The sequence below is a fragment of the Saccostrea echinata genome, unplaced genomic scaffold, assembly GCF_033153115.1.
Source record: "Saccostrea echinata isolate AGI-Se365-2 ecotype Australia unplaced genomic scaffold, CSIRO_AGI_Sech_v1 ptg000002l, whole genome shotgun sequence".
Classification (NCBI taxonomy): domain Eukaryota; kingdom Metazoa; phylum Mollusca; class Bivalvia; order Ostreida; family Ostreidae; genus Saccostrea; species Saccostrea echinata.
In genome coordinates, this window is record NW_026889751.1 from 11557734 (window position 1) to 11578824 (window position 21091).

Genomic DNA, 21091 nt, shown 5'->3' on the forward strand with positions numbered 1-21091 from the left:
AAGTTCTTACTTAAGAAAATTGTGTCTCAAAAAATCTTTCAAATCATAAAAGCTTTAAAAAGAAATTAAAAGAATTCTTTGTCTTGGCCTTGATCCAATTCAAACTACATGATGGCTGAGAAGCTGCAACTATGGAGTAAGGAAGATGCATACCAAAAAGTGAAATTCAAAATCATGCCTCTAAAACATCAAAATTTATTAAAATTAAAAGAAAATTATTCCAGAATAGATTTTCGAATTTGACCTTGACTCGGGGTCAGTCTGATGGGTATGGATCACATATACGAAACTTGCTTCTTATATGTAAATAACCAGTTATATTAAAGTTTGGGTTTATCACTAACTCACTACCTATTGACTTAGAAGTATGTTTAATCTGTTAAAAAAATAACAAACAAACAACAAATAGACAAAAAGTGTTTACGAAATAAATCGCGAATTGCAACAAGTAAAAGTCTACAAATTTCTAAACATAAATTTTTTTTTTTTATTTTAAGCAAGTTTAAATTTTTAAAATTTAAGTCGATTGATCTAAATATGCTTTAGGTTTGCATACCTTTGCAAGGAACATACCATGAATTTTTTTTTTATATGAATATCTGCATGTATACGCAACATTTTCAACATATGTCCATTTGATTATACAAATGCATAGAGAAAAGTATATTTCGATAAAAAAAAAATGTCAATAACAATGACGCAGACATTTTTTCCTCGTGGTCATTAAAAACACTAATCATAATATTTTGGAGAAAAAAATCCATTTTAAAAAATTGATACGACTTCCTATTATGTTTTTAGCTCACCTGAGCTGAAAGCTCAAGTGAGCTTTTCTGATCACCCGTTGTCCGTCGTCCGTCCGTCCGTCTGTCCGTCCGTCCGTCTGTAAACTTTTCACATTTTCAACTTCTTCTCAAGAACCACTGGGCCAATTTTAAGCAAATTTGGTACAAAGCATCCTTGAATGAAGGGGAGTTTAAATTGATAAAATAAAGGGCCAAACCCCCTTACAAGGGGAGATAATCAAGAAAAGACAAAAATAGGGTGGGGTCATTAAAAAATCTTCTTCTCAAGAACCACTGGGCCAGAAAAGTTGAAACTTATGTGGAAACATTCTGGGGTAGTGTAGATTCTAAATTGTTAAAATCATGACCCCCGGGGCAAGGGCGGGGCCACAATAGGGAATCCAAGTTTTACATTGAAATATATAGAAAAAAATCTTTAAAAATCTTCTTCTCAAGAACCACTGGGCCAGAAAAGCTGAAACTTATGTGGAAGCATGCTGGGGTAGTGTAAATTCTAAATTCTAAAAATCATGACCCCCGAGGGAAGGGCGGGGCCACAATAGGGAATCCAAGTTTTACATTGAAATATATAGAAAAAAATCTTTAAAAATCTTCTTCTCAAGAACCATTGGGCCAGAAAAGCTGAAACTTATGTTGAAGCATCCTGGGGTAGTGTAGATTTTAAATTGTTAAAATCATGACCCCCGGGGAAAGGGCGGGGCCACAATAGGGAATCCAAGTTTTACATTGAAATATATAGAAAAAATCTTTAAAAATCTTCTTTTCAAGAACCACTTGGCCAGACAAACTGAAACTTATGTGGAAGCATGCTGGGGTAGTGTAAATTCTAAATTGTTAAAATCATGACCCCGGGGCAAGGGCGGGGCCACAATAGGGAATCCAAGTTTTACATTGAAATATATAGAAAAAATCTTTAAAAATCTTCTTCTCAAGAACCATTAGGCCAGAAAAGCTGAAACTTATGTGGAAGCATCCTTGGGTAGTGTAGATTCTAAATTGTTAAAATCATGACCCCTGGGGACAGGGCGTGGCCACAATAGGAAATCCAATTTTTATATTGAAATATATAGAAAAAAAAATCTTCTTCTCAAGAACCACTTGGTCAGAAAAGCTAAGACTTTTGTAGAAGCATCCTGGGGCAGCGTAAATTCTAAAGAATTCAAATCTTGACCCCTGGGTGTAGGGCGGGGCCACAATAGGGAATCCAAGTTTTACATTGAAATATATAGAAAAAAATCTTTAAAAATTTTCTTCTCAAGAACCATTAGGCCAGAAAAGCTGAAACTTATGTTGAAGCATCCTGGGGTAGTGTAGATTTTAAATTGTTAAAATCATGACCCCCGGGGAAAGGGCGGGGCCACAATAGGGAATCCAAGTTTTACTTTGAAATATGTAGAAAAAAATCTTTAAAAATCTTCTCAAGAACCACTGGACCAGAAAAGCTGAAACTTATGTGAAAGCATGCTGGGGTAGTGTAGATTTTAAATTGTTAAAATCATGACCCCCGGGGAAAGGGCGGGGCCACAATAGGGAATCCAAGTTTTACATTGAAATATATAGAAAAAATCTTTAAAAATCTTCTTCTCAAGAACCATTAGGCCAGAAAAGCTGAAACTTATGTGGAAGCATCCTTGGGTAGTGTAGATTCTAAATTGTTAAAATCATGACCCCTGGGGACATGGCGTGGCCACAATAGGAAATCCAATTTTTATATTGAAATATATAGAAAAAAAATCTTCTTCTCAAGAACCACTTGGTCAGAAAAGCTAAGACTTTTGTAGAAGCATCCTGGGGCAGCGTAAATTCTAAAGAATTCAAATCTTGACCCCTGGGTGTAGGGCGGGGCCACAATAGGGAATCCAAGTTTTACATTGAAATATATAGGAAAAATCTTTAAAAATTTTCTCCTCAAGAACCTCTTGGCCAGTAAAGCTGAAACTTATATGGAAACATCCTAGGGTAGTGTAGATTTTAAATAGTTAAATTCATGATCCCCGTGGGTAGGACGGGGCCACAATAGGTATTACAAAAAGATTATCTGTTGAAGAACAGCAGGGCCAAAGTTATTCAGGTGAGCGTTGTGGCCCATGGGCCTCTTGTCATTAAGTTTAAAATAGATACTTGTTTTTGTATTGCAAAATAACACTTCCTTGACGCTGTATTATGTGTTTGACGTCTTAAATTAAATATCGTTTATACAGCATAGGAAAAAACCGAAACAAACACGAACATTCATGTCTCCCCAACAGGGAAAAAACTCCTAAAGCACTGAGTAGAATGAGTTTAAACTGTTATCCATGACCTGTAGGCATGTAATGATCTAGACTCAAGGTCATATCTTAAAGGTCAATGTTACAGGTCTATGAACATTTTTTTTTCATAGGCATTAAACTGTTTTTAGTTGGTATTTACTATTTAGCACTCCAAAATGATAATTTTGAAGAACGTTTGCTTAGTAAGGTTCTTTGACACAGAGTTGATGGCAATGTCATCTGTATCGCAATTATGAGTTGTTGTTGTTTTCCTGAAAACCCGCCATGGGACGTAAAACAAAAAATTAATTTACTGTGCATGGTCCTAAGAATACTCCCTTTAATAATTAATTAATAAGTTAAAAAAGAAAGAAAACTTCGAAAACAAAAACTTCCAGCTATATGCATTAAACAGCGGGAAGATCATGATCTCGGCGGATGATACCAAACAGGTTACATCGTCAAGTAGAGTATGAGAGTACCAATAGTTCCACTGGTCATTGACCGGAATGGGAAAGACTGCAGCCCAGAGGCCTTCACAAATATTCCTGAAACCTTTGGGTGGGCTAATTCCTCCTTCAGAGGTTATTCAAACTCTAGATAATACAAAATACTTCTCAGAGTTAAGAGAGAGAAGAAACAAAGCTGCCATCTGGAGAGTTTATTATATATTCGGGGCACATCACAATCTGCAGGCATAGCAATAATGATGTCAAGAAAAGCTCAGAAGGTAGCAAATCAATGAAAGAATTATCATTTCTAGATTTAATCCAAATCAAAGGGGGGGGGGGTAAAGTGTCCAAACTCAAAAATCCACCTTCCACTTTCTTTTCGAAACATATTATAATACCAAACTACTTTGATATAAACTATCCTACAACAAAAGGGGGACCAGCTTTTCAGTGAACATTTACAAAAGAAGTAGGTTATGTTTGAAAAAAAAGTGGGGGGGGGGGGGCTTGGGGGGCAAGCCCCTTCTGATGCTATGTGCCTGAAATATTTTCTAAGAATTTAAGGATACATATAATAGTCTACGGAAATCAGGATTGAAATTCAACTGAACTGTAACGATATTGTAAGACCAAATTCAAGAAGACATACAAGACGAACTTAATTAGCTGGGACTTGGCTTCACATGCATATTTATTTTCAATGCAGATTTTGACAATAATAAATTTGCACACGGTAATAAAACAAAGATTTCTTGAGGTTTATATTCATCACATGTTTTCTTATATTTATTCGTAGTCATGCTCGAAGTAAAACAAGACCTGGTTGATGCCATTGATACACATGCACAATATTTGATTGTTATAAAGCAAACTTTTTAATTACTTGTACCTGCATACGTACAAAATACAAATTGCATAGATTAGGCTTTTTAACTCATAATCTGAATTTTCAAAAACGTTAGATATGCACATGAATAATCTTTTTTAAAAAAGTGAATCTTGTATCAAATATGTTCCTTGAATGTTATTGAAGATTATTTTCATTTTATAATTATACAGTCATGTTCTTTTTATAATGACTATTGGGTAAAAAAGTGTTATTACAAAAACTTAGTGTTCGGAAAATAATTAAAATTTTATGCATACGAATTCGAAATGTAAAGAGAAATTGTTATCTTGGAAAATATTTGTCAAACCTCGAGCTCCATAAAGAGCATGATTTATTTGCATTATTTAACATTCTATGTTCTTTCTATTTATTATAATATCCATTCCCATTTTCTTATTTGTAACACTGTACATAGATGTATTTAGTAAATCACCATGTTTTTAAAAATTTCTGATGTGTCATTATGGTCCAACGATTTGAAACTTTAAAAAATACATAGATTCAGATGTTGCGACTCCAATCAATCCACGAACCAGATCCGCCACTGATGATATGTTTTACCAGTGCCAGGATCATTTAAGCAGCGTTTTGTTATTTTTAAGTAACAAAACACAAAACCGCTTGTACTACAGCACATAGAGTATATATATTTTCCTTTTATTAGGTCCTTTTTATTAAAAGTGAAAACATTTATCAAATATTCGCCATTACGAATGAGGGTAACGTTTACCCTTAGGAATGTCTTGTTTTTTATTGAGTAGTTAATGACTGAAAATATGCGGTATCACGGAAGGAATTCATAATAGTGTAAGCTGATATCCTCATATTTTATAAGTAAAGATACATTAATAATTAGAAATAAAATATTTTTGTTTAGGTAATCCCCACTTTTTAATCTTTTTGAAAATAAAAAAAGAAATACTGAATAATTTCCTATTCCTAAATGAAAAAAAATCTGCCCAAATGAATTCATAATTAGTACAAATGAGAAGTACCAAAATAAATTATAATCAGAAGTAATTCTGCCATCATTTTCATGAAGAATCCATTTTATTAATCGTTTTATTATGTTCCCCAAACGAAGTTTGGGAACATATTGTTTTTACTCTGTTTCTTCTTCTTCTTATTATTAAGTCTTCCGTTCACAACGGAAGACTTATAGTGATTGTATTGTTTCTTTTTATTATTATTATTATTATTATTATTCCTCCCAAATTTTGTGAGCGCGATTACTCAGAGATGGTTGGATAGATTTTCACAATTTTTCACTTGATAGTAGGCTGATATATGAAGTTTATATAAAATTCCGTTTTTTGAAAAATTCACTTCCGGTCCGAAGTTACGGCCGAATTTCCAATTTTTAAATGGACTTTTGTCCGGAATTTTTCTCGGAAACGGTTTGAGGTAAAGATGTGAAATTTGCAGGGGTATTAGATCATGACATTCTCTTTGTTTCGAAGTTGTTTTCGTGTGTTTCCGGTACTTCCTGTCCGAACCGGAAGTGGACTTGTGTTTGGTCTATTTTCAACTTTTTTGTTTTTTAATATTTTTTCAAGATATTATTATGTATAACAGAGGATATTCTACAAATACTAAATATATAATTTGTTTTGAAATCAGATTCCACATTTTGCAGATTTTCGGTACCCTCATTTTCCCTATTTACCTAGTGTGTAGACAATGGGCAAAGAAAGATAACTGTGACTTGTAAGTGAGAATAGAACTTTCGAGATAAAGGCGGAAATAGTATCGATGACGTCAGAGACATATACACTCTCCATATCAAAATATTTAGACGTTCTATATTCACTCTTCAAAATTTAAGAGTACGTTGGTTACCGCTTCCAGTGCATGTAAAGTTTGAAGTTGCCAGTGTAATGTAAGTCTGTATTGAAAGTTAATTGATTTACACATGAATATATCTAAAAAAAATTAATATATATGCTAGGTAGCTAATTCAAGTAAATATATTATAAGCACTGAATATACATTTATAGTGATGGACAGGCATGCAGTTTTATCTATCTCGTATATTAAGTTCAGAATACGATAGTTATAAGCCTTCTATAATGCAGAAGATTTATTATTCTCTATGATCTGAATGCGAAATTATCCCGATTTCCGAGTTTTACTTTCGATATTAAAAAATATTACATACACTCAAAAAAGGAATTAAGCGATAGAAAATTGTAATACAGTACTGTTTTAAAGACTTTATAAATAAATTGATATCTGCCACTTAAAGAAAATCAATCTATAGATTAGATTTGGTTATTACATATATATTTGATAAAAGGTTAAATTATTTATGACACATGATCTATACTCTATATACCCAAGGAATTATAAAAGATGTGAAAAGGCGACTCTTGGATTCTTGTGAAATACTCAAAGAGTTAAAGAGTGTGTGAAATAATGGTACGCTATATGTTTCTTTTGAAAAAAAAAACATGATAAAAAAATTGTACAAGTCTGTTGATATGTGGGATAAGTATATCTGAATGAACACAATTTTATGCAATGATATATAATCATGTACATGCAACTGACATCCGTACTTTTCCTTGTAATTCATAAAATTATCTAATTCCTTTGAAGCCCCCCCCCCCCCGTCTTGAATTTGAATTATATATTCGTTTTAGATTTAAATCTGGAACATGTGAATAACATTACCATTTACCTGTATACAGAATTTCATATTTTATAATTATGAAATGTTCAATTTACATGTCTGAGAGAGAGAGAGAGGAGAGATTCCCTCTTAATCCCGATCCAGACCAAAAATTAGTTCTTTATCGGTCACACCCATTCTTTATTTGATGTTTTCTGATTTCATAGTCAGTCATGGTCACATCCTGTATATTTTTCAGCTTAAAAAGTATCACACGAAGTGCACGTGTGTTGACCTGTCAATCAAAATCACTTGACGCTGTATGCACTGCAATTAAGTAGCCTGAGTTCGAAATGATCTTGAAGTATGATCTTTAAGTAAATCTGCTGCAACAAACTTGTGAAAAAAATAGAATAAAATAAAAAATAAAATATCTCGGTATTATGAACTTCGATTGTGGGACGTGGAGACCGGTCCTTTGGATGAGATCGTATAAATCGAGGTCCCTTGTCGCAGAAGATGCTGGCATAAAAAAGATTCCCCACTGCTCAATTGCGATAAATGCCAAAGTATAGGACAAAAATTTACAGTCTCCACCGGCGAGTGGTGGCGTCTCCATGTGAGTGAAAAATTCTGGAGAGGGACGTTAAACAACATACGTATAATCAATCAATCAATCAATCAATCAATCGATTGCTGAAGAATTACTGTAATTGAATAATTTGTCTTATAGGTATGTTGTCAAATCTTGATATTATAACTTTACAAAACTCAGTGACTTTACGTTTAATGTGATACTAACTTAATTCATTATACTTTTTTATAACACCATCACAATTATGCCAAAAGATACACACAGTGAAGTTTATGATAGTACGGTGTTCGTTCGTCTGTTTGTTTGTCTTAGAAATGATTGCAAACATTTTTTTTTTAAATTGCTAATGATATACGTATATCTCTTATAGGTGCCAAATGTATTATACAAGATTGATAATGAAAATCAAAGTACCTTAAGTACTGAAAGGACTTTTTTCCAGTTATTTTTTTCTTTCACAGTAAATATGATATGTATGTTTTTTACACAGAAAAAAGCAAATTCTTACAGATTTAGAAGAACGGAAGACTTTTTTGTTGCCATGGCAACAAGAGTCTAGTTATTATTATTATTCTTTTTTTCTACTTTCTTCTCCGGTACTTTTTTGTCCGGGAGTGTTCTCATAGAACCACTCATCCGATTGACATGAAACCTTTTTAGGGTTAATAGGCATGTTGTGTAGGTGTTCGGAACGAAGGTCATTTTGCGCGCACATGCATGCACGTGCGCGCGCTTGCAATGAGTGAAATGACTGATATACTTGATGAAGCCGTAACTTTTGTATTTCTTGATGAATTGCTTTGAAACTCAAAATATAAAGATATATTAGTAGTCTAGACAAGATAACATGGTCAAATTAGCATGAACTCACGCGCATGCACGTGCGCTCTTCTCTGATTGGCTGATACAAAAATCTCAATAATTTCCTTGTTTTTTCACAAAATACTTTGAAATTTAGAATATAAGTATATATTATAAGATGCTACAACATGTTATATAGGAAATTTCTTGAAAACACGCGCATGCAGGTGTGCTGCAATCTGATTGGTTGAAACTTTAAATGTCTATAACTCCCTTGGTGTTCAACAAAACAGGATGAAATTTACGAAATGGATAGGCACATAGAGCTCATACAATATGATACTATCAAAATTGAATGCAAGGCCATGCATGCGCGTATGCTGATTTCTGATTGGCTAATAAGTAAAGGGTTACATCTCTCTTATTTTTCAATGAAATTCTTTGATATTTAACACAAATGTATGTATTGTGAGACACTATAAGAAAATTAATGTGAAAAATGTAGAAAAGATGTGCAAGCACATGCGCTGAAATTTGATTGGCTAATACCCATATGGCTATATCGGAGTAGTTTTCCAATCAAATACCCTTAAAAATAAAGTATCCATTTATATTACAAAAGTATTGTCTAATTTATTGAAGCTTGTAGGGAATGGGGCATTATAAGGGATCGGGGAGCCGTTTGGGGAACATCTGTAACGGTTCCCGTTACAATTAGCACTAGTTATGCATGTGTTAATACATGCGATTCCTTTCTTGCCACAATTTATGTCCGGCATCATATAATACCTCCATATTTTGGCTAGGATCTAGGTCAATATAAGAAAAATATGATATCTCCGAATAACTTTTAATTTTTTTTCACACAGTTCACAAGAAAACACTTCATCCGTACGATTGGCATTAGCTAGAAATCAAACCGAGTTTTAGCAAAAAAATAAACATGATAAAGAAGCAAACAAACATGCATATCATCGTCAACGCCATTTTCTCTCGATTACATCCAGCATTCATGAAGAGATAAAGAGTACAGAAAAGCAAGAACACAGTGAATATTCATGTGCATAATAATGATATGCGCAGTAAAATTGTTTGTGTGATTTTTAGTTTCCTCTGCTCGTGCAATTTTTTGATTTTACGTTTGTGCATTTGATACCCCTTAATCGTGTAAAAAATTTCGGATTCGTGTATTTTTCGTTATGTTTGTGAAAAAATCTTTCAAACTATGTGCAATTTTTACCGATACGTGCATTTTTATTTTACTCGTGTATATTTTTCATCAAGCTCGTGTATAAAATCATGATCGTTGTGCAGAAAATAATTTTGACGCAATCGGCGTGCCATACAATGTTATCTGGCTACATAGATCTCACCAGACATGAAAACAGAAAACCAGATGGACCACAGCTTATTTTCAAAAAGATTTTGAGGAAGCTTGCAGGATGTTTGAGTAAAAGAGGAGCTGATGCAGCCTCAGAAAATCACTGGCAAAAGTAAAACTTAAATCGAAACGTACAGAGTTGGAGAAATATGCAAGCTAATAGTGCGAAAAGGACAGAATTTCAGTTGGATCACTTAGAAATCGCTTTTCATCCCTAATAGAACAACAAAGTGAGGGTGACAAGCAGTCTCAGAAGCCTACAGTAAATTAAACAAAGAAGTCAAGCAGAATGCAAGGCGAATCAAAAGGAATTTTGTAAACAAGCTACTATAGTATATGTCACAGAAGCAGATGTACCAACCAGGAAGCTCAACATTAAAGCCCTTTCTTACTAGAAAACATCATAAAAGGACTCGACCAATTAAAGATAAAGTGGAGATAAGCAGGGTTTGTCAAACAAAGCATCTGGTGACTAGATAGCAACATTACGATTGATTGATTGATTGATTTGTTGTTTCAACGTCCCTCTCGAGAATTTTTCACTCATATGGAGACGCCACCACTTGCCGATGGAGGGCTACAAATTTTGACCTATACTCGGCACTCAGGGCCTTTGAACAGTGAGGGATCTTTTTCGTGCCAGCACCTACTGGGACACGGGACCTCGGTTTATACAGTCTCATCCGAAGGACGTGTCTCCATGTCCCGCAGTGGGATTCGAACCCACGACGTAAGGATCAACTCCTTACTCCGCGACTCTAGAGCAGACGCTCTAACCACTGCGCCACGAGGACGACACATTACGATTTATAGTAAGTAAGTAAGTAAGTAAATATTTTATCATAGTGACTTATGTATACAATAAGTTTACATTCATTAGACAAATAAGCATATATGTACAACACCCGGCCCATCGGACCTATAAGTCACATTTAGCAATATATATCAATTTTCTTTGTCTTATGTTATATGCATTATATATATATGAAACTCGCAGTTTGACGTGGGAAATGAGTTAATAGATATTTAAATAGAAGATTTAAATCATTAATTTGTAAATATTTAGAACAAAAGAGTCTACATCATCACTTAATGTAGTCTTTTGATTTTGAAAAACAAGAGGTCCAGGGCCACATCGCTCACCTGAGCAATGGCTAAGAAAAAGCAGAAATCAATTCAGTCTTGAAAAGTTTTGATATAAAAGTGGTTCGAGGGGGTGGATGGGTATTGATTTTGAACTTGAATCTATACTTCAAAGGATGTTTTTGAATTAATATGACAAATAATGGCTATGCTGTTCTTAAGAAGACAATTTTTATTGATATATCATTTGTATTCCTTTGTATAACTACGATCCCCTGTTATGGCCCCTCTGTTCTCCTGGGGGGTCATGATTTGAACAAAATCTGAATCTACATTACCCAAGGATGCTTTCATTTAAATATGACTAATTATGCCTTTGCTGTTCTTGAGAAGAAGATTTTAGAAGGCTTTTTCCTATGTATTCCTATGTAAAACTTTGATCGCCGATTGTTGCCTCACGCTACCCCTGGGGTTCATGATTGGAACAAACTTGAATCTTCACTACCTGAGGATGCACCCATATAAAAATTACCAATCATGGCTTTGCTGTTCTTGAGAAGAAGATTTTTCCTATGTATTATATGTAAAACTTTGATCGCCCATTGTGGCCCACCCTACTCCAAGGGGTCATGATAGGAACAAACTTGAACCTACACTACTTGAAGATGCTTCCATATTAATATGACCAATCATGGCTTTGTTGTTCTTGAGAAGAAGATTTTTAAAGATTTTTCCTGTATATTCCTATGTAAAACTTTGATCGCCCATTGTGGCCCCACCCTACCCCCGGGGGTCATGATTTGAACAAACTTGAATCTACACTACCTGAGGATGCTTCCATATAAATATGACCAATCATGGCTTTGCTGTTCTTGAGAAGAAGATTTTTAAAGATTTTTCCTATATATTTCTATGTAACACTTTGATCGCCCATCGAGACCCCACCCTACCCTCGGGGGTCATGATTTGAACAAACCTGAATCTACACTACCTGAGGATGCTTCCATATAAGTTTCATACTTTCAAGCACAGTGGTTCTGGAGAAGAAGATTTTTTAAATGATGCCATATATTTTTCACAAAATTACAAAAATTTTCGGACAAATAAAAATATCATGAAAATCACTTACACAGGAATGCAAAATGGCATATTATATAGACTTACTCTCACCCACACAAGCGTTACTGTAATGCTTGTGTGGTTGAGAATAAGTCCTATACTATATCCACCCCAGCTTCGTTGAAATGGAGAAGGGAGGATGCAAATGACACCAACTGGAAAGGCTAACCCAAGACGGGAAGAAGTGGAAGGGTATTATTAGTGATCTATGCTCCTCTCTGGAGCAAAAAGGCATAAGCAAGTATATAAACATGTGAAAAAACACGTTCAGCAATAAAGAATTACAATGTATTTATTATTTGAAAAACATTACAGAAAAATACATAGAAATTGTTACAAAATACATAACATTATCTATATGTTACATACGATGGTTAAAAAAATTATGCAAAATCCCAGTAAATATACTGCAAATGTTCAGTAAATTGTAGACTACCTATATGCAAAACTTTTGATGGAATTACGATAGACTTCGATAATATAAGTTCAGACCGCCTTATGAATAAGTTTTTTCTTAAAATTATTTTTTTTACTCATTTTACTACTGTTTAAATGTTCCTTAGATAAAGTTAGGAGGTAAAACTACTATTTTATAGTCTAAAATTTTTCATATATAGCAAAAATATACAAATGGGTATAAAATACTGGTACACTTTCCACCCTCAGAAATTTTACATTCAAATTTTGACAACAATATCGAATGGTTTAACCTGCATTATGATTGGTTGGCGATTTCCTTAATACTGCAGAGTTCAACAAAACTATACCCTGGGGTATAAAATGTGCTATTCAACCCTCAGGAAATATGTACATCGGTAAAATTACACTTCCCTCTCTTTGTGTGAATGGGAAATCTTATTTATCATTTACTCGTAACAGGTACTTTTTCTTTCCTTACACGGTTAAAAAAACGATCGTACTTTCAGCCAGTGGATAAGTGTATAATTGCCCAATCCCAAAAATATAATTAAATATACTAATTCAATGATTCTTAAGCATAACACTTTATGCACACAGTGAAATACACACATGAAACTTTGGATGATATTCTAAACATTCATGACGTTAGCCAAGACTTGCATCCAAAACCATTTCATTCACCAGCTCTTTTACAAATCCAGTCTTCAACTGTTTCTGATGTACATGTACATACATATTTATATTGATGTGGATTGTCCATCCGAACTTTCAAACAAAATACCCGGATCAGCTTCTACGGCTTGCTGATAATTGTTTACAGGGGGTTTACATTGAAGATCTTCTTTATCAAATCCGGTTACTTTTACTCCACTCTTAGGATTATTGTATATGTTTGGTTCTATCCTCACGGAATCACGTGATCCCATTGCAGGGTCTTCTGGAAAATAATTATACGGTAACAGGAAAAAACTGAGATCCATGCCTGGTGTGTGAGTTACAGGGAGATCCTCTGTATGGGGGATGTGCTGGACGCCCATACTCACCCAAGCAACCAAATCCTGCAAAGAAACGGCAATACCGGTACGTATACTAACTTCCACATAAAATAGATTAACTCAATGCTTTCGAAAATAATAAAGACAATTACATATATCAGAATATGCTGAAATATATGTACATTATAGAGACCTGACCTGAAAAAAGTTATTTGGGAATTATACTGTAAACATAAATAAATTAGCACTCTTGTCATCTTCAACTGATTTGCTCAATCCTAAATTGGCGCACTGGAGTTTTTACAACGATATTAGTGAATGGATTAGCGAACAAGAAGTAGCATTAAGGGCGCTAAAATATAATATCCGCTAAAATAAGTACGTTTACATTAGTTTTCATAACTGACAGACGAGGAAGCAAAACGATGAGAAACTAATTATATTAGTAGGTACGATTTTTTAACGGAAGACCATGTAAAATGCAGTGTGTCTCCTCCCATAGGAGAAGATGTAAATTTCATTTGATTTTCATGTTGTTGACCAGTTAAGTCACTAGAATATTCGTAAGACATAATGCTATCATTGTTTCTGGATAAAATAAATACTCACCTCATCTACAATATTTTCATTGTCGTTCAAGTAGTCGTCAAAATTGACAACTGGTGATTTAGCGTCCAATCCACTATATATGGAACTACATATTCTTTCATTTTCTTTCCGTTTGGTGACCGCCATTTGATAGCGCATCCAGGCCATGGCCGGTTCGTTCCCCTCGCCTTCTGGTAACAGTTGTTTACTCATTCCTCGACTCAGCAGCCTGTATGATCTTGGAACCCCGAACTTATTGCTTTTCAAATTGCTGTAGAACAAGTGGTACTTTGGGGTATCAAAATTATACTTGTATGCAGCTTCGCTTTCCGTCTTTTTCTCAGAAACCACGAATTGACCTTGGACAATTTTTGCATTAGGGTCTGGATTGAATCGGTTGGCAGAAGCTTTAGTGGAGATGTCCAGAGTTCTATAGCGATTCTGAGGTCCTTCAATATCTATATCTACCTTGTAGCTAAACATATGATGGTGTAGGTTACCATTGATGTTGTCGCTCACCTGTACCCCAAAGTTCGCAGCGTTGGCTGTAAACGGGGTAGAAAGTATGTAACCAGTTGACACTATTTTAACTTCCATTGCCCCGGTATGGTAGAATATAAAGTCAAGGAGATAGCTGTAATTGACCACTGTAAGGATTGATCTCAGTATAAGAATAGTATTTGGCAGTCCTTCATAAAATGCGCCATGGAATGGAGAGAAAGAGTGATGTGTTCGAAGAGGCATTCCTGTGTTGATTTCAAACACACAGAAAGAGTTTTTGTATGTGATCATCTTTTCAGAGGATTCCAGTACATGAGAAGCAGGCATAAATGTGGCATGGGACGGACAGTCAACACCTGGGACTAACCCTTTATCCTGAGGACCAATCAGAGCAGTTGAATCAAAGTAATTTGCAAACATCTGTGTCGGCTTATATCCGGAATAAAAGACACTGATTTCTTGTAAAGCAAGTTCGTACACAATTCTGTTGTTTTGGAAACGTATATCATATAGCTGTGGGCCCCGAGTACTAGACATTCTGAAGTCAAATTCCCAGTTCATGTACTTCACATGCTGACCTTCTACACTGTATCTGCGACCATCTGGTTCGATAGAAATGGGTGGACGCTGTGTTGTTTTCGGGAACTCGGTGCCTCGTCTGTATAATCTGGAAAACAGAGTCTCGGACAAATCGGGAAAAAGTAAGTGTTTCTTTTGCAATTTGTCCTCATTGTATTGTTTAACAAGAGAGTCGAGGGTGTCAAACGTATGCTCATTGTACCATACTTTCTCAATTGAATAATTTGGATCGTCCATATCGACTAGCACAGCGAAGTCAATAGGATGGAGAATGTAAAATTCTACAAACTGAGACATCCAGAACCAGTATAGACGTCGATCTCTTCCACTAACTGCAGATGACATAAGTGTAACATATTTATAAGTAAGACAAGTTTCACCACAATTTGTAAGTGACCCACCAAAGCTTTCTTGTAAAAGTTGGCGCGCTTTTCGATCAGTCTCCTGTGTGATTTTTTCTATAGCACCACCATAATCTGGACCAGTAATAGGGCGGTACTGGAAAGGAATGTCGTCCTTCCAGATCGTGTAATGAGTGGGATTAGGGAGCGGAGTGACGACTATCTCCATAATTTTTGGTATGAGTAAGTCTCCCCGAAAAATTATGACTCGCGCTTGTCTTGGTGGTTTCTGTCCAGAACCACTATCAAGAAAAGAAGTTGCGTCTGCTTTTTCAGGTAGATGGAGTTCTGCTGTAAATATGTACGATGATCTCACTTTGGCTTTTACTGGTCTTGTTAAATTAAGATCTTTTTGTTTATAAAGAAAATCCATCATTCCTTTCACTTCCTTGGAAGTTAAATCATGAAACATTGACGGATTATTCGGTTCTGATAGATCAACTGTTTGGCCTGACGAGCAAGGCGGAATCTTCTCAAATTTCTTCATGACACCCACCACTATAACTATGATTAACAGTAGGAGAATTAGTATCCCAGCTGCAAACACCATGATGCGGAAACGTCCGATTGTCCGTCTGTGTTTTTCAGATTTGTCCTCATTGTAGGACTCTGGTCTGTCCTCTTTCTTTTTGTCTAGAGGATCAGTTTCGTGATTGTTTTCCATCTCGGAATCCGAGTTTCTGCAAGATAAGAAAATATTTGTAAAACAAAAGCTCACCACTCACCCAAGTAACCTTGGTTTAACTCTTCCAGAAGATTTTATTAAGATATTTTTCCCTTCTTAATTCACTTGAAAAATTTTGACCTCATTTTGTGGCCTCTCCTCAGCCCCAAAGGGTCATGTTATAACCAAACTAAATTGCACACAATATTGGGATGCTTTATCATTTTTTAGTTTTAAAAAATAGTTTAAATAGTCTCTCTCTACCCCCGGGGACCACAATTTGAACAAAATTTATTGTGCACTATTTAATGATCTTTGCATATTATTATCACTTTTTTATTATCACCCAGTTGTTCTTGAGCAGATTTAAAAAAAAAAAAAACAACCTTTATATTCCCCTATTGTGACCCAGATCTATTCCCGGGGACCGTGGTTTGAACAAACTTTAATCTGCACTATTTGAAGATGCTTTAATAATTAATATCTTTAATCGTAGTTCTACTTTTCTTGAGAAAAAGACATTTTAAGATTTTTTCCTAAATATTACTATGTAAAAATTTATCTTTTATTGTGCGCGCACGCTACTTCAGGGTTCATGGTTTGAACAAACTTGGATATGCACTGCCTGTGGATGCTAACATATTTATATCCATTACTATATGCATGGCTCTTCTGTTTTTGAGACTTATATATCCCATGTAAAAATTTGATCCCTTATTGTGGCCCCACCCTACTTGGTGACATGACTTAAATAATACCTGAATATGCTTGCATATGAATATGACTTAATGTGACAATTCAACATTAATTTTTAGTAGAAGACTTAAAGATATTTTTATATATTCCTATGTAAATCTTTTACTTCATTTTACAGCCAATTCTTAGCCCTGTGGACCATAAATTGAACAAACTTGAATGTGCAATATATAAGGCAGGATTAAGATAGTTTTTTTTTCTGGCCCTGTTGTTTCTGTTGTGGCCCTAAAAAAAGATATTTCATTCAAGCAACCAAAGGATCACTTCTATATAAATAGGGATCTGACCTATAGGGCCGGGCTTGGGTTTTTTCTCTACAAAAAGCTTGTCGATTTCCGTTCCGATTAATGACATTAGGCTGAATACATGTAACAATTTGTTTTTCATAAATCTTTGTTTCAGTGAGTAGAGGTAGGAGGAACACTTTCATTGAATTCTGAGTTTGTTATCTCCAAATGTAATAATTGATATTTTTCTTTACTTCTCATTGTACATAATGGTAATGTCTACTGTCTCTTGAACTCTGTTTTTTATGTCTAGGCTATTTATTTTACAACATATTTCAGTTGGATATAATAAAAACATGCAATTAATGTGTGCAAATCATATGGGCCTAAATGAAATCCAAGGGAGTACAGTTACTGATATATGTAGCCCTACTGTTTCAAAACCTAAGATCTTAAAATATTGTACATGTATGTTATTCTAAATATATTAAGCTCAAATAATTCAAGCAATACGTAACATTCATGTACTACATGTAACCCAGACAAGCACTAGTAGCACAGACAGAATAAAAGCAATGTGATTAAATTCTAAGGAATATATACAATTGAAATTCATCGCAGCTCAATGCTGCCGAGAATACCTGTATCGAGTAACACAGAGTGAGTTATTCTTGTCCTCGGGGAAAGTGTGCTATACTGAGACTTGTTCCGCCTGACTGACAACTGTATATTGGATTGTTACGATTTGATCTCTCTCTAGTGTTTCTTATATCAAAAATGGGAATGCATAAAGGATAGATAATTGAAGAAACATACACAAGCATATAAAAAAATTAAAATAGTCTTTGAAAAGGCAAAAATTTAAAACTATAAAAGTGTGGCAACAGGTGGATTCGAACCCCCGACTTTAAAAGTAAAGTACCCACGATATAAAAGTCAGCGCAGCGCATATATCAAATGAGCTAATCTGACTACCAGATTGAACGGTATAAATTTGAAGCAGATTGTCAAAATCAAGTTTACATATTTTTTTGTAGGTTTTTTGTGAATTTCGACCCTAGGGCAGGGGTGCCCCTAAAAAAATCCTATCTAAAATTATTCCTTACATCCCAACCTATCAAAATATCACAATTTTATTTAGGGGCAGGCCTGCCCTGAAGGACTTCTAGGCCAAAATTTATGCAAAAATCAACGCTTTAACGGACAAAATGGTGTTTCGGCCAACTTTGGAGGTTTATTGTGAAGTTGTAAATGATAAATTTTAGTTGTAAACTCAAATTTGAAAAAATAAGACATATATACGGTAGAAAACAACAAATAAAGATTGATTTTTAAATGTCACTTCTTCCGGGAAATTGTTCTCTCCTATAGGTCAATTCTTTTGTAATAGTGAATACATCCTTTTCACTATTTTTAAATTTTCTTCCCTTGAAAGGGGGTTATCTTTTCATTTGAATAAACTTGAATCCCCTTCATTCAGTCATGCATTGTTACAAGTTTAGTTGAAACTGGCCAAGAAGTTCTGGAGTGTGAAAGTTTTACAGACAAAATACACATGAAAATCGTCAGACATACGGATGTCGGACACTCTTCATAAGGAAAGTTCCCTTTGGCTCAGGTGAGGTAATGAGTATGTTTTTATTTATAAACTCTTTCTACCATATACACGTACACTGAAGTTCGTTTCCCATCAATCAATGACCTTTACTTTTTTTTTACCTAAAAATATTTACCTCATACACTTATATTCACGCAGTATGCTGATGGATGCCAATTTTTGTTTCGTTATTGGTCGCACAATTAATAGTCTGCAATTTCTTTATGCAGGTATTTGATTTGTGCTCATTGATGCAGAGTATTCTCTTGTAGTCAATTGAACAACATTTTTGCTACCCATTCCAAAGGTATATTAGATCATTAGAAACATTAATAGGAACATAAAGCATCCAAGATTCTTGTCTTGTGAATCAGTACATCTAATTTTAGGAGTGAAATATAACTGAGTCTGTCCCCTGTTTTTTGGTAGAACTTAACAAACACTAGTAGAGCCATAATAAAATAAAAGCACAAGTACATTCGTATTCTGTTTTCAGAATCATATTGCTCACTATCTAGTGTTGATTTTAAGCATTAACTGGTTTTTAAATAAAATCAGAAAAAATAAATGGATTACACTTTTTTTACTTACTTTTTTGAAATCTAATTTCTCAAACGTTTTACATACATGACTGTAACAAACGTTTTCTCATCATTGTCATATGAATTTAATCAGTGTATAAGGAGTTTATATGGGGAAATTGTGTAATGTACACATAATCGTTGTTTCAACTGCTGAATCTGGGGTTACATGTAAGTGGGGCTCGTGAAATTGGGTCAAGTAAATGCTCGTCTGCTATGAGAACAACTACACTGGCTAAACAGATTTTAGAATTACATTTGTTTCTGCTAAGTTTTATCGGATTAAATAAATTTATTGACTGCAAATGAAGGAGTTGTGTATGTTATCTGTATACCATGGAAAACTGTTAGAGTGGTGCATTTAAAGAAATGTGCAGAAAAAGAATACCTTAATTTATCAATTTTAAAGCAAATAAATCGTATCTATGTTTAAATAAAACCTTGAACAATTTTAGATACTCGATAGACAACTGTGGGTACGTTTTATGTAAACCTTGCTCCAAGCATGACGTACGACTAGAAAAGTGTTTTACTATGGCGATGATAACGAGGAGCGATTTTTTCAAGGGTTTTAATATTTTGCCTGGATGCACGGTGAAACTTGCTGCTCAGAACTACATTTTTTTGCTTGTTCCTGTTATTATTATTAAGTAAAAATACTTTTAGATCAACATCGAAAAAACCTTTTAAGCTATAATATTAATAAGCACTGCTAAAAGAGTAGGTCTTGTCGATCGAAGTCAAAAAGGCATTTAAAAAAATATTAATACGCGTTATATAGCATTATTAATAAAGTCTGGGGTTCTTTGTTTAATAAGTCATTTCAGATGTTTATTATTTGTGACTCTCATCTCGAAATGACAACGTTTCCACATAGTTAAGATAATCATTTGAAGACTAAAGCATATTTACACAAGGCTTTGTACAGTATCATGGTGTAAATCAAACATTTATTTCAGGCAAATACATGTACTCGTATAGTATTAAAACTCTCGCTGCAATATGTAATCATCTGTGTTCTTAATTAATTACAAATAAACACAAACGAACTTGCTATATATTTGAACACTTGGTTTATGGTAAATTATCATTTTATGCAAACATTTTCCCTTTTAAGTACACGTATACGCCCTGAAGTAAACCTCACCTTGTATTATTTTATTGTGTTTAATTGTGCAAAAGTACATCTACCGATTTGCAAACGCTTGTCTCCCAGTTCGACAAGTGCAATTTTCAACTTTTCTTCAGCTGAAATAAACACGATTTCGTGTGTTAATCAGTCACGGTGTCTGCCAATGATCGAGCAGATGTTTTAATAATGTCAGCAAAGTTGCCGTTTAAGTAGTAAAAGTAAGGGGACTAAAACAAGCGAACATGCATGGGCTTTTAATGCTGTAATTAATGTTAAATTTTCTGTGCAGAAATAATGCAACGATGCAGAAATTTAAAAATGGTTGTTATGACACCCCTTTTCGTATGTAAAAAGTTTATCTTTACCTTATGATATACAAATTTATATACCATTCGTAAAAATAGCAAATTTTCTAGAGGGTCTTACCTTGTAGTAAAAAGAGTCTCAAAGTTCAATTATGTAATGCGCATGTTCACAGATGTAAAGTCTGATGGGTAAGTATAAAACGTCGGTGATTCAACGGGTAAATAAAGTGAGATAAACTCTCTGCCTGTTTATCTCCCAAATATTGAGGTAGATCTCCTTGGCGGTTATAAAATCGATGATAAAGGGGTTAATCGTGAGAGATACAGCTTTAAATTCGGGTAACTGTACTAGACGA

At 34.5% G+C, this 21091-nt stretch overlaps 1 protein-coding gene across 1 annotated transcript; it reads right to left on the reverse strand.

Moving 5' to 3' along the window:
- Positions 1-12255: 12255 nt before the first annotated feature.
- Positions 12256-21091, reverse strand: LOC133172585 (putative amine oxidase [copper-containing]). The gene is made up of 3 exons (XM_061307512.1): positions 20857-21091; positions 14014-16153; positions 12256-13467 (listed from the first exon to the last, which is right to left on the reverse strand). Exons 2-3 carry the CDS (start codon positions 16135-16137, stop codon positions 13147-13149), a joined length of 2445 nt encoding a protein of 814 aa, XP_061163496.1. The 5' UTR covers positions 16138-16153; positions 20857-21091; the 3' UTR covers positions 12256-13146.